The sequence below is a fragment of the Perognathus longimembris genome, chromosome 28, assembly GCF_023159225.1.
Source record: "Perognathus longimembris pacificus isolate PPM17 chromosome 28, ASM2315922v1, whole genome shotgun sequence".
Taxonomy (NCBI): domain Eukaryota; kingdom Metazoa; phylum Chordata; class Mammalia; order Rodentia; family Heteromyidae; genus Perognathus; species Perognathus longimembris.
Window position 1 is genome coordinate 58868896 of NC_063188.1, and position 13923 is coordinate 58882818.

At 40.8% G+C, this 13923-nt stretch overlaps 1 protein-coding gene across 1 annotated transcript; it reads left to right on the top strand.

Annotated features, from left to right (window-relative positions):
• Window positions 1-782: 782 nt before the first annotated feature.
• On the top strand, window positions 783-2416 carry Nap1l2 (nucleosome assembly protein 1 like 2). Its single transcript, XM_048336458.1, has one exon. It carries the CDS (start codon window positions 783-785, stop codon window positions 2181-2183), a length of 1401 nt encoding a protein of 466 aa, XP_048192415.1. The 3' UTR covers window positions 2184-2416.
• The last annotated feature ends 11507 nt before the right edge of the window (window positions 2417-13923 follow it).

Here is a 13923-nt window from a genome sequence, read left to right on the forward strand (position 1 = left end):
TTCTCCCACAGGAAATGAAATATTTCCAATTTCAAATCATACACCTTGTAGAAAATACAGAAAATCGGAATAGAGATTGTCTAAATCACTGGCATTTACATCACCCAAAGTTCCTGATGGCTATTAGTCATTATTTTCCTCTTAGCTCTTTTGAAATTTATAAAAGTATGTCAGTCAGTTGGAAAAACGGAATGCATATTAAACACTGGGTTTCTTAGAGAGCTGGGATGGAGGGTGATTGGGGATGGAGGGGGTGGATCAGCCATATTAGAGAACCTGGGAAGATGAGCAGAGCTGGCAGTTTGATAGAGCTCATAATTTACTGGCTCTGCGTTTGTCAATCATCACATCCTGGCAAATGAGATTAGAGCAGAGTGGTGGGAGGGGAAAGGGGTGACGCTGCACGCTAGATGCAGCAAGAAAATTTAACCAAGGGACAGCAGCGCAATCATATTGAGGCACTGAATTTTTTAAAATTGTTTTTTGTTTTGTTTTGTTTTGTTTTGCTCTCCTGGCTGTAGCAGCTGCTAGCCTCGGAGCTGCCCACTGCGGCTCTCTGCAGTCGTGGGCGCACTTCCTCAGGACCGTCACAGCAGCCCTCGCCATCGCCATCGCCATCCCCACCCAGGCCCCCGCTGCTCGCTCCCACGCTTGGCCCCCGCCGACGGCCCGCCCCGACGCTGCCATCGCCACCGCCGCAGCCGCTTCGGATATTTTGGTGAGTGTCAGGGTTTCCTGATCTCTGGGATCGTCATCTTAGGCAAGTGCGGTTGGAAAAAAAAATGGCTGAGTTAGCCGAACCCAAAGAACTGTCCGAATGCAGTCCAGAAGAGGTTGACAGCAAGGTAATGATGGAGGGATCTGGGGAGCAAGTGGAGGGCGGTGAAGATGCTGTCCCCGGGCCTGGAGATGATGGGGAGCTTGGTGAAGGAGCCACCAAAGGGCTCGGGGAAGAAGGGGAGAAAAGTGAAGGTGTTGCTGCCGTGTCCATGCCCGAGAAAGATGGGGAGAAAGATGCTGGTGCGGAGAAGGCAGAAGAAGATCGCCCCAAAGGACTCATTGGTTACCTCTTAGATACGGACTTTGTGGAAAGTCTCCCTGTGAAAGTGAAGTACCGGGTGCTAGCCCTTAAAAAGCTTCAAACTCGTGCGGCCAATTTAGAATCGAAATTCCTGAGGGAATTTCATGACATTGAAAGAAAGTTTGCTGAAATGTATCAACCTTTACTGGAAAAAAGACGTCAGATCGTCAATGCAATCTATGAGCCTACAGAAGAGGAATGCAAATATAAATTAGAGCCCGAAGACGAGGAGGAGAAGGAAGACGAAATGGATGACAACGAAGACATGCCTTATCATGAGGAGGCCATGGTGCAAGAGTTTGTAAATGAAGAGGAGGATTATGAAGACTATTATTATGACTATGCCATTGAAGAGGAGGAGGAGGAAGAAGAGGAGGAGGAAGCTGGTGGTGCCGCGGCCAGTGGAGGAGACAAGAATAAAGAGGATCCTAAGGGCATTCCAGATTTTTGGCTGACTGTTTTGAAAAATGTTGAAGCCCTCACTCCTTTGATTAAGAAATACGACGAGCCTATTCTCAAGCTCCTGACCGATATCAAAGTAAAGCTTTCAGATCCTGGCGAGCCGCTCAGTTTTACACTAGAATTCCACTTCAAGCCCAATGAATATTTCAAAAACGAGCTGCTGACCAAAACCTACGTGCTGAAGTCGAGGCTAGATTGCTACGATCCCCATCCCTACAGGGGAACCGCAATTGAGTGTTCCACAGGCTGTGAGATAGATTGGAATGAAGGAAAGAATGTCACTATGAAAACCATCACGAAGAAGCAGAAACATCGTATCTGGGGAACAATCCGAACAGTGACTGAGGATTTCCCCAAGGATTCATTCTTCAATTTCTTCTCTCCTCGTGGCATCAACTTGAAGGGAGGAAATAGAAATGAAGATTTTTTACTTGGTCACAATCTGCGTACATACATCATTCCAAGATCAGTGTTGTTTTTTTCGGGTGATGCACTTGAGTCTCAGCAGGAGGGTGTAGTTAGGGAAGTTAATGATGCAATTTATGACAAAATTATTTATGATAATTGGATGGCTGCAATTGAGGAGGTTAAAACCTGTTGCAAAAATCTTGAGGCATTGGTGGAAGATATTGATCGTTAAAGCAAAGTACATAAGATGGCCCTGAAATTATCTAGCTACTCAAGATGTAAAAAACTCAATTGCAGTCTTGTATTCTGTATTTCTCTTGTACTGTAAGAATGTATGTTTCAGAAATATTAGAAACTCAAATTCTAATGAATTTGTCCTTGCATTTTAGTAGAAGAAGAATGTATTTAAGGCATGTAGACTGTGATAAATGATTTGGCATTAACAATGCTGTGTAGTTTAATCCTCCTGAAGTCCTTTTGTCATGTAAATATTAATCTGTGGCTGTGAATATTATCAGAACTGTTAAATGAAATCAATATTTGTTTGGAGAGAAAAACCTTGGGAACCAACCCAAGAGTAACTGTTGTTTTAGGTGTTTTTGTTTGCTTGTTTGTTTTCTTAGTCCTTTAGCTAGTGGATATCATTTTGATGTGATTGCTTCATTTTTTAAAGTATAAATTTAGTGCAATTTTAAACTTGAATGCTTAAGAAGAGACCTGTATATGGTTAAGAATTTCAGGTAAAAACCACATTTATTGTTACTAATAGCTTGTATACAGACTTGTATTTTATGTCACTGTGATAAATGATAAAACCTAGTTGTCCTGGGATTCCTGTTCACTAAGGAAGTGTAAGTAACGGTATTTCCCCAAAGTTTGCAAATACAGTTCTGTGTAACTGCATAAACTGTGATTCTAGTGTATACCATTTTTTCCTGCATCAGATTCACTCATTCGCCGAAAGTGGACATTTTACCATGTTGGAAAAATATTTATTTCATGTTTCTTCACTGCAAAATAAATAAAAATTTCAGGGCATTTGATGCTTTAAAATTGATTTTTTCTTATAACAAAAGTAACATGCTTGTTGGAGGACATGTGAAAAACATTAAAAATGTGTATTAATTAAAACTAAAAGCCAAAGGCTGGCGGTATGGCTCCAGTGATAGTCTGACTAGTAAGCCCATCAGTATTCCCCTTCCTTCCCCCAAAGCCATGTACATTCTTCACCAAAGTTAAACACTGTTTATATTTTTATTTATTTCTCACAGCTATTTTGGTATGTGGTTTTGCATGTATGCACTGTACATACATGCACACCAGCACTATGCTAAGATGTACAAGAAAGCATATCTTCTATTATTTATAATCAATGTCATTCTAATCTCAAGTCCACTTCCATGCCACAGGATTGTAAGGAGACAAAAACTTCAATTTTAACTTCCTCAAACTCCTCCCACAGCAGTTAGGCCCTTTTTAATTAGGGGTACTTTTACCATGCCTTAAAAAAATTCAGGAACAAGGGTGGGGCCAGGGATCCAGTGGTAGAGTGCTTGCCTGGTAAGGGTGAGTGAGTCCCTGAGTTCAAACCCAAGTAAGACCCCACCCCCAATAAAATCAGGAATATGTGTGTACCGCTCCTATTTCCCAGGGTTAACCGAGGGACCATGCAGTTTCTCCTGTCCATGAGCTACAATGGTAAAGGTGTTCTGCATTTACCTGGAGGACAGCCCAGGAGACACTGGCTATAGCTCTTGTTTCAAAGGTCTCCAGGCAAAGTCAGGCATGTGTATGATTGAACAGGCTTTCTTTATTTCTAATGGCAACAATGAAGAACACATAGTGGAATGAATGAGGACGTGAGAGTTAGAAAAAATGTATTTCAAAACTGGTCTTTGGTTGTGGGACTTAGAAGAGTGTCTTAAAAAGCAGGGGCTTTCTCTTGAGAGAATGCTAACAGAAAATTGGGGCTGTTTTATTATTAATAGGTGAATAAATATTATTCAAAGAGAAGATAGACAAGAACAAAGATTAAACTATAATTTATGAAGGAGTTGTATTTACTCATTTTAACCCACATTTTTGGGGGGGGGTTGGTATGTGGGGGGCACCATGACCTTGTTTGCTCCATGCTGAGACAAAATGAAGAGATCTTGCTATGTCTCCATTTGTTATCCTACAGTAACTTTGAGATTGGTTTTCTGTGAAATGGTTTCTAATAGGAGAATAATATAACCTAGCTGTGAGTATCAGGCTAGCTTCTTGAAGTCGAGGCTGCTTCTGATTTTCCTTTGGGGCTGTCATCACTCCTAGGCCACCAGCCACAACTACCAAACAGTACACTTTCCTAGAGATTAGAATCAAAATGTGTCCAAAAAATAAAAATTTACCTTATTTTTTAAAAATCATCTTTTCAAAATGATCTCTTTTTTTTGGAGAGCTTGTTTAATCCTCCTGAAGTACTTTTGTCATGTAACTATTAATCTGTGGCTGTGAATATTATCAGAACTGTTAAATGAAATCAATATTTGTTTGGAGAGAAAAACCTTGGGAACCAACCCAAGAGTAACTGCTGTTTCAGGTGTTTTTGTTTGCTTGTTTGTCCTGGAGCTTGACCTCAGGGCTTGGGCATTGTCCCTGAGCTTTTATGCTCAAGACTAGCACTTTATCACTTGAGCCACAGCTCCATTTCAAACTTTTTGGTGATTCATTAGAGGTAAGATCTTGTTTTATGGACTTCCCTGCCTGGGCTGGCTTTGAACAGTGATCCTTGGATCTCAGCCTCCTGAGCAGCTAGGAGTTATAGGCATGAGTCACTGGCATCTGGCTTAAAATGAATTTTTTTGTATGGTCCTGGAAAAGTTGTTGAGATACCTTGTTAAAATCTTTATATTCCTAGGAGACATTGTGAAACACATAAATCAAATAAAATTCTATTTCTGGGTAAATAAAAGTAGGGAGAAAGAGGAGGAGAAGACGAAGAAGAAGGAGAAGGAGAAGATGAAGAAGAAGGAGAAAAAGAAGAAGAAAAAGAAGAAGAAAAAGAAGAAGAAGAGCCACCTTATCTCTTACTGTAGTACAGCCTGGCCAAATATCATCTGGGGAGCCAAGAAAAAGGGACCAAAGTGGGAGTGAAAATTTTAATACCATCTTGCCATTGTCTATTCCAGAAAAAGAGGAAGTGGATATAGGAACCAATATACAGGCTTATGGCACTGTACTAGGACTCTTTCCTCTGTAAGGTGATCCCTATATCGAAAAATCTAAAATTGAATGAGGAAAAGACAGATGTCCTTGATGGTCCCTTTCTGGGGATAGGGTCTCTGAAGAGGTATGAAAGCAGTATGATAAAAACCCATCAATTATGATAGAATTAGGGGTATTGTCCAGTAAACAGAGGAAAACTTCAAGTCCTCTTATAAAAGATTAGAAGAAGCCTTCAGAAAATGTACCAACATGGAAAACAGTAGCACTCCTAGTATATATTATCCTCCAGTCAGCCTCAGACATTAGAAACTTCAAAAGCCTATTGGTGCTGGGAGGAAAGTGGAGCCCAGCTTGTCACCAAGCACTAAGATCAAGTCAAAATGGATTAAAGACCTAAACATCAGACCTGAAACTCCAAAAATATTACAGGACAGAGTAGGAAAATGCTAAAATGTATTGGCACAGGCAAGAACTTCCTGAACAGAGTCCCAGGGGCACAACAAATTGGAGAGAGACTAGATAAATGGGACTATATTCAAATAAAAAGTTTCTGCACAGATAAAGACATCGCTACTAAACTAGAAAGACAGACAACCACCTGAGAAAAGATATTTACCAGCAAGGCAACACACAAAGGCCTAATGTCTGTCACCTACAGAGAGCTCAAGAAACTAACCCCTCACAGACATAACAAACCAATCACTAAATGGGAAAAGGAGCTAAATAAACACTCTTCTCAGAAGAAGAAATAAAAAGGGCAAAGAAACACATGAAGAAATGCTCACGAGTCACAACTTCCGGGAAGATGGCGGAGGAGGAGCAGCAGAGCCCTAGCTGAGCTCCCTCCAACATGGCAGTTTTCTCACCACATGGAAACTTTTACTCCTAGAAAGACAGCCAGAGTAAGTTCTAACAGTACAGGGATTCTTGCCAGGAAGGAAAAATCGACTTAGCTTGTCTGAAAACACAGATTTGAGCTCTTGGCGGTGTCCCACCTCTGCGCCAGTGCCGGCACCAGCACAGCGCCTGGCACAGCAACCTGCACTCTGCGCGGCAAAAGCACACAGTGTAGACCAGGGACAAATCCTCCAGATGGTGGCTGAGAACAGACGACCTGAAATCGCAGAGAAAGTGTGAGTACCCCAAGAAAGATATTCTCACTTGCGCCCACAGAGCAGCTTCTGGAAGGCAGCTCTTCCCCCACCGCCAGAGCAAAGCGCCATCTTTGCCACTGGCATAGGGTCAGACCAGATTGGAACTAAAGCAGGCCTGGGGAAAGCGAGGTCAAAGGAGCCATCTTCGAAAAGGGCAAGAGGGACCGACCAGTGAGAGCCAGCTCCACCCAGGAGAATGCCCCCTGCCCTGGTGGGAGGCGTGTCCTGGGCCTCGGCTTAGCCAGAGGTGCCCCGTCCTGCCCACCGGAATTTCTAAATTTAAAGTGAGCAGCTCCCAGCGGCACGGAAACACCAGATGGGGGAACAAATAGTTCCTGAGACAGTTAAACAATCCCGTCACAGAGGAAGCCCAATTCCCAGCCCCAAACGGAGCTGCATTCCATAGCCACCTCTACCAAGGAGGCCGCCTCCCCCAGGCAAGCAACTCTCAGCCGGGTAAAACAGGCCAGAGGCGCCCCGCCCTACTGAGTCCACAGCCTATTCAAAGCCAGGCATCAATGGCAGCGGCCCCACAGCAGACAGAGGAGCCACAGTTCCCGAAACTGCTCACGTCCCCATCTACAGAGGACGCCAAGGCCTACCTGCAAGCTGTGTGAACCACAGATACCCAGGATTGCACCAACAGGGGAGAAGGGTCAGAACAGACCCACCCCTTGCAAACTGAAATCAAGTAAAACCAGCCAATCAGGAAAATAGACTGCAGACCATTGCAAGGGAACCAGAGACTGGGGAAAGACTACCCAAACAAAGAGGACTCCATTTTTTGTTCTTTTCAAACATTTTTTAAACTGTTTGAAAAAAAATTTTCTTTTTAATTTTTTCACTTCTAAAACATCGTTGGTTTTTTTTTTTTGTTTTGTTTTCCATTTTTACCGGTTTGTTTTATCAAGTTTTTTTTGTTTGTTTGTTTGGGTTGTTCCATTTCTGTTTTTTTTTTCTTTTCTTTTTTTTCTTTTTTAATTAATTTTTCTCTGTTTTGTGGATTTGTCTTCCAGTATTTTTACTTTATTTCTCTCTTTGCATTCTCTTTCTTTAAAAATTACTTTTCTATGAATAACACCTCCACTCTTTTCTGCTAACTCTCCATTGTCTATCATTTTAACCTTGTTCTTTCTACTGATTCTACTCTTCTCCACATTTCTACGTCACTGAAACTAAACCAAAATCACCCCCCCAATACATTTTACTCTATTCTCTTTACTACCTCCAACTTACCCTCCTGACTTACTGCCTGGACCTCCAGGTTCCATTGACTCCTGGTTATTGGATAGAGGGTATCCCAGCTTAATCCGAGTGAATCAAAGGGGCTCACAGAGAAAGCCAGTCCTAAAAGAACTTAATATAAAAACAAGAATTGTGTACAGGTTTGTAACAGTAAATAAGTAACTACTGAATACAGGGCCCAGGATCGGTTGTTATGTTGAAATTATATTCTTTAGGAACACCAAATCTAATTTTATAGACAGGTATACAAGGTATCTGTATATAATTGTGAACTTGTAAGATTTACACAACAGTGCTTGGTAAGGGCTGCTTTGGGTCTTAAACGGTGCTCACAGGTGCTGGTAGACTGGCATTCCCAATTCAAATGGGCAGAAGGAACACAAGAAAGATGGCAAACAATGAAGTCTTATCCCCCACTCAAAACAAGCAGGAAGCAGAGCAGTCAAAGACATAGAAGAGAACCCCCAAAATGCTCTACAAAGTCTACTGATAAACATGATAAATGAAAAGTTTGAATCTCTTCAGTCAATTATTCTAGAGCGTGAAGAGGCAAAGCAAAAATTAATGGAGAATTTCATGGCATCCACAAATAGAAAGATAAACGAACTTCAAGAGTCAAATGAAAAGATAGCTACCCAGCTAAAAGATTTGAGAGACAGCACTCAAAACCAAATTAATGAAGTTAATGAAGTAAAGAAGTCCATACAAGACCTAAGAGATGACGTGGAAATCATTAGGAAAGACCAGTCAGAAGGAAAAGAGATTCGAAATCAAGTAGCTAGCCTACAGTCCCGACTAACTGAAGCAGAGGATAGAATCTCAGGAGCTGAAGATCCCTTAGATTCTATGGAGAAAGATCAAAAGTCAATACAACTCCAGTCCAATCAACAAAACAGATCGCTACAGGAGATCCAAGACACGATCAGGAAGCCCAATTTAAGGATAATAGGTATTGAGGAAAACTTGGAGAAAGAAGTTAATGGGATAGGCAACCTATTTAACGGAATATTAGCTGAGAACTTCCCAAATATCCAGAACGATAGGCCTATATAGATACAAGAAGCATTTAGAACTCCAAACCGACCAGACCAGAATAGGACATCCCACCATCACATTGTGATCAAAACAGGATCAGTAGAGTACAAGGAAAGAATCCTTAAAGCTGTTAGGGAGAAGAAAACAATCACATATACAGGAAAAGCAATCAGAATTACCCCAGACTTCTCATCAGAGACCATGAAAGCAAGGAGAGCCTGGAATAAAGTATACCAAACCCTAAATTAAAATAACTACCAACCAAGAATTCTGTACCCAGTCAAACTCTCATTCATAGCCGAAGGTCAAATAAAAGTCTTCCACAGTAAGGAAAAACTGAAACAGTATATCTCCACCAAGCCAGCTTTACAAAAAATCCTCAAAGATGTACTATACAGGGAAAATAATCAAGATCCCATGCAGACAGAGAAATAAACACTAAATAGTAAACCAGAATATCAGATCAACAAATGGGACCACTCAGCTTTTAACAAGATAGGGATAATGAAACGAACAAATGATCAGCTCTCAATCCTAACTCTCAACATTAATGGACTTAATTCTCCAATCAAACGACATAGGCTCATAAGTTGGATCAAAAATTAAGATCCATCTTTTTGCTAACTACCAGAGACACATCTATCCAGCAAAAGTAAACATCTTCTAAAAGTGAAAGGCTGGAATCAAATCTATCAAACAAATGTCCCCCATAAGCAGGCCGGAGTTGCAATCCTAGTATCAGACAAAATTGACTTCAAATTAAAAAAGGTAAGAAGAGACAAAGAAGGTTACTACTTACTAATAAAGGGATCACGGCTACAGGAAGATATAACCATTCTAAATATCTACACACCAAATACAGGAGCACCCAACTTCATCCAACAAACACTACTGACTCTAAAAACACTCATAGACCCAAAAACATTGATAGTTGGAGACTTTAACACTCCACTATCACCTCTGGACAGATCAACAGGCCAAAAACTGAACAAAGAAACCACAGAACTAAACAATTGTATAGAACAACTAGACTACTTAATCTTTGATAAAGGAGCTAAAACAATAGTTTGGAAGAAAGATAGCCTCTTTAACAAATGGTGCTGCCAAAACTGGTTCAACACATGCAACAAACTAAAACTAGATCCTTATATATCACCGTGCACCAAAATCAATTCCAAATGGATCAAAGACCTCGAAATCAAAACAGATACCCTGAAAACATGGAAGGAAGGAGTAGGAGAAAGACTTGGGCTCGTTGGCGTATGATGGCACTTCCTGAACAAAGACCCAGAAAGGCTACAAATCGAACAAAGTTTTGACAAATGGGACTGCATCAAACTTCAGAGCATCTGCAGGGCAAAGGACATAGCTCACAAGATAAACAGAAAGCCCACAGATTGGGAGAAGATCTTTACTAGCCATACAATGAACAAAGGCCTCATTTGTAAAATATATGCAGAACTAAAAAAATTACATTCCTCCGATGTTGGGGATTCAGTTTTGGCCTCAATGGGGGAAGGGCGACAAGAGCAAGATGCTACCCTTCCCCCCAGCTCTGGGACAGTGTAAAAGCTAGCCCCTCCCACCTTCCAGCTTCAACTGGAAGAGAAGGAATGGCGGAGGTCTGGCCCTTGGGGGATTGTAATCCCCACCCACAGGGGAAGTTTCATGACATCACCTGATGGGTAGCCCAGTCAGCCAATCAGTCAGTCACCCCAAGTCCTTCCCCTTCCGTCTTTGTCATCGTAATAAATTCTTCTCCTCGCCCTCTGGAGGCTGAGGCGCATGGACCATTGAACCGTGTCCTGATGTCTCTCTCTCTCCGCTGTCGTTCCACATGTGAGGGGACGGGGGGGGGCCTCGACAACTTTCTCCTCACCTTAGCGTGATCCATCACAATATGGGGTTCAGGCATTCCCCCGGGAGATAGAAGGAAAGGGGTCCTAGAGACTCCAACATTTGGGCATCTCCTCCGGAGAAGTGAGGAGAGGGGTCCTCAGAGGCCCCGACACTCCAAAACAAATCCTCGAAGAACCAGTAGCCCCCTCATCAAGTGGGCTAAAGACTTAAAAAGAGACTTCTCTGAGGAGAAATGAGAATGGCCAAGAGACATATGAAAAAGTGCTCTACATCACTGGCCATAAAAGAAATGCAAATCAAAACAACATTGAGATTCCATCTCACCCCAGTAAGAATGTCTTATATCAAGAATACTAACAATAACAATTGTTGGAGGGGATGTGGCCAAAAGGGAACCCTACTTTATTGTTGGTGGGAATGTAAACTGGTTCAGCCACTCTGGAAAGCAGTATGGAGATTCCTCAGAAGGCTAAACATAGAGCTCCCCTATGACCCAGTATCCCCACTTTTGGGTATCTATCCAAAAGACCACAAACAAAATCACACTAAAGCCACCAGGACAACAATGTTCATCGCAGCACAATTTGTCATAGCTAGAATTTGGAACCAACCCAGATGCCCCTCAGTAGACGAATGGATCAGGAAAATGTGGTACATATACACAATGGAATTTTATGCCTCTATCGGAAAGAATGACATTGCCCCATTTGTAAGGAAATGGAAGGACTTGGAAAAAAATTATACTAAGTGAAGTGAGCCAGACCCAAAGAATCATGGACTCTATGGTCTCCCTTATAAGGAATAATTAGTACAGGTTTAGGCAAGTCACAGCAGAGGATCACAAGAGCCCAATAGCTATACCCTTATGAACACATAAGATGATGCTAAGTGAAATGAACTCCATGTTATGGAAACAATTGTTATATCACAGTTGTAACTACTTTCAATGTGCCATGTGTAACTGTAGCTTCTATTATTGATTTTTTTCTATTATTGATGTTTTTCTTGTGTCACCTTCCTGTGGTTGTACCTACACTATCGCTGTATCTTATCTGAGTATATTGGAAACCGTGTATACTTGTATTAGAACTAGGAAATTGAAAAGGGATTCCAAAATCGAGAGACACGGGGTGAAAAAAGACAAACAACTACATAAGCAATACTTGCAAAATTGTTTGGTATAATTGAACTGAACAACTCCTGGGGGGCATAGGGGAATGTGGGAGGGGGAGGGGAAATGGGGGACGAGGTAACAAACAGTAGGAGAAATGTATCCAATGCCTAATGTATGAAACTGTAACCTCTCTGTGATTCTGTTTGATGATAAAAACTTTAAAAAAAAAGAAAATGTGGTATATATACACAATGGAATTCTACTTATCCATCAGATAGAGTAAGAAAATGGAATGATTTAAAAAAAATTATATTCAGTGAAGTAAGCCAGACTGAGGGAAACATAGATTGCATGGTTCCCCTCATTTGTGGTAACTAAAATGTTCCTATAAATCTACAGTTAAACACACTGTATGGTCAAAGAAAAAAATACACTGAGACATGATAAATTATACAGATCTGTAAGCATTTACACAGAGTGAATGAGAACCAAAGGAGGATATTATTAGGAGAGGATCACAAAGGCTCAATAGCTATGTTCATATGACCATATAAAATAGTATTTATCAAAATTAGCTCCAGGAGATAGACACAAGAGGTTTTATTTATTTGTTGCTGTTTTTTCTTCTTTTTGTCTTGTCTATTCATTTTTCTGTCTTTGGGAGGGTAAGATGGGCACAGAAATGGTGAACAAATGCAGCAGTGATCCTCATTAGACACTATGTTGAAAAGACAGTATACAACTTGTAGGTAGGGTCAGGAGATAAGACTGGGAGAAAGTGAAGGAAGGGGTGACACTGCTCAAAAAGAAATGTACTCATTACCTGACTTATGTAACTGTAACCATTCTATACATCACCTTTGCATAACAATTTTTAAAATTACTCTAAAAAGAGATCATCTGTTTTTGCCAGTCCTGGGGCCTGAACTCAGGGCCTGAGCACCATCCCTGGCTGGAAGAGCTTGAGGGAAGGGGTAACATTGTTCAAAAAGAAATGTACTGCCAGGTGCTAGTGGTTGATGCCTATAATCCAAGTTACTCAGGAGTCTGAGATCTAAGGACCATGGTTCAATGCCAGCCTGGGCATGTGAGACTTTTATCTTCAATTAGCCAGCAAAAGCGAAGGTGTGGATCAAGTGGAAAAGCGCTAGGCTTGAACAAAAAAGCAAAGCAAGAGCATGAGGCCCTGAGTTCAAGCCCTTGTATTGGTACTAAATACATACATACATACATACATACATACATACATACATACATACATCTCACTGATTTTTCACATCATCACAATCTTCTCATTTATAAACTGATTCCTCTGGTTACATCTCACTGATTTTTCACATCATCACAATCTTCTCATTTATAAACTGATTCCTCTGGTTAATACCTCTGTTATTATAAATATGCAATTTGCATGTGTTAATTTAGTTATTTTTAAGTTACTTTTTAGAGAGTTACACTCAATAAGTATATGATAGAATCTCATAGTTTTTGTTTTCTGTGTAATCTTACCATATAGAAGTTTAGAATCACTGAAAAAAATAGATAACTAAATTATGTGAATAGTGCATTGGTCAAACTTTACATCATGATGACAAAATAAATACCTTAGCAAACTAAGATACAATGTATTTTGTCTAACAGTGTCAAAGATTTCAGTCCATGGTCTTTGGCTCTGTTGATTCTGGGCCTATGGTGAGGCAGAACATCATGGCAGCAGAAGCATGTAGCAGAGGTCACTCACTTCACAGTGGAAAGAAAGGAGATACAGACAGGCAAACAGACATACAGAGATATAGAGGCAAACAGACATAAACACAGAGAACTAGACAGACAGAAGAGGGGGGCTATCACAAGATACAGTCCCCAAGGACCTACTTTCTCCATCTAAGCTCCTACCTCCATTCAAATTTTATATGAAGTTTCTGTTTAATAATTAGATTTAATTATAAATATTTAATAAAATAAATAATAAAAATAAACAATCCTATTTGATTATAATAGGTAAATATAAACTATTTTATGCCAAGAAGTACTTAGGCCCCAAAAGTTAATTGGAAAATAATATAAAAATCTTGGTACTTCTGTATTATTTTGCTCTGAGCCATGCTCTCCTCCAGTCACCTTGAAACCTAAGGATAAGATAGATCTGTAACGTCTTGTGACAAGAGTTGAAATTACCCCGTCAGTCTCCAACAACTGTATTATTGTTACCAGGCCCCACATTACCAATCCTGAGATGCTGAGCCATCAGACAGCACCTATGACTGCCTAGGATTCTTCAATCTTTATGCATACCACTCCCTGTGCCACTTCTTTATTTAAACCCAAACTTCATGTCTGTACCCCAAAGATAGGGT

Excerpts from the sequence above, each read along its gene's own strand:
- Nap1l2 (XM_048336458.1), top strand. The coding sequence starts at position 783 with ATGGCTGAGTTAGCCGAACCCAAAGAACTGTCCGAATGCAGTCCAGAA.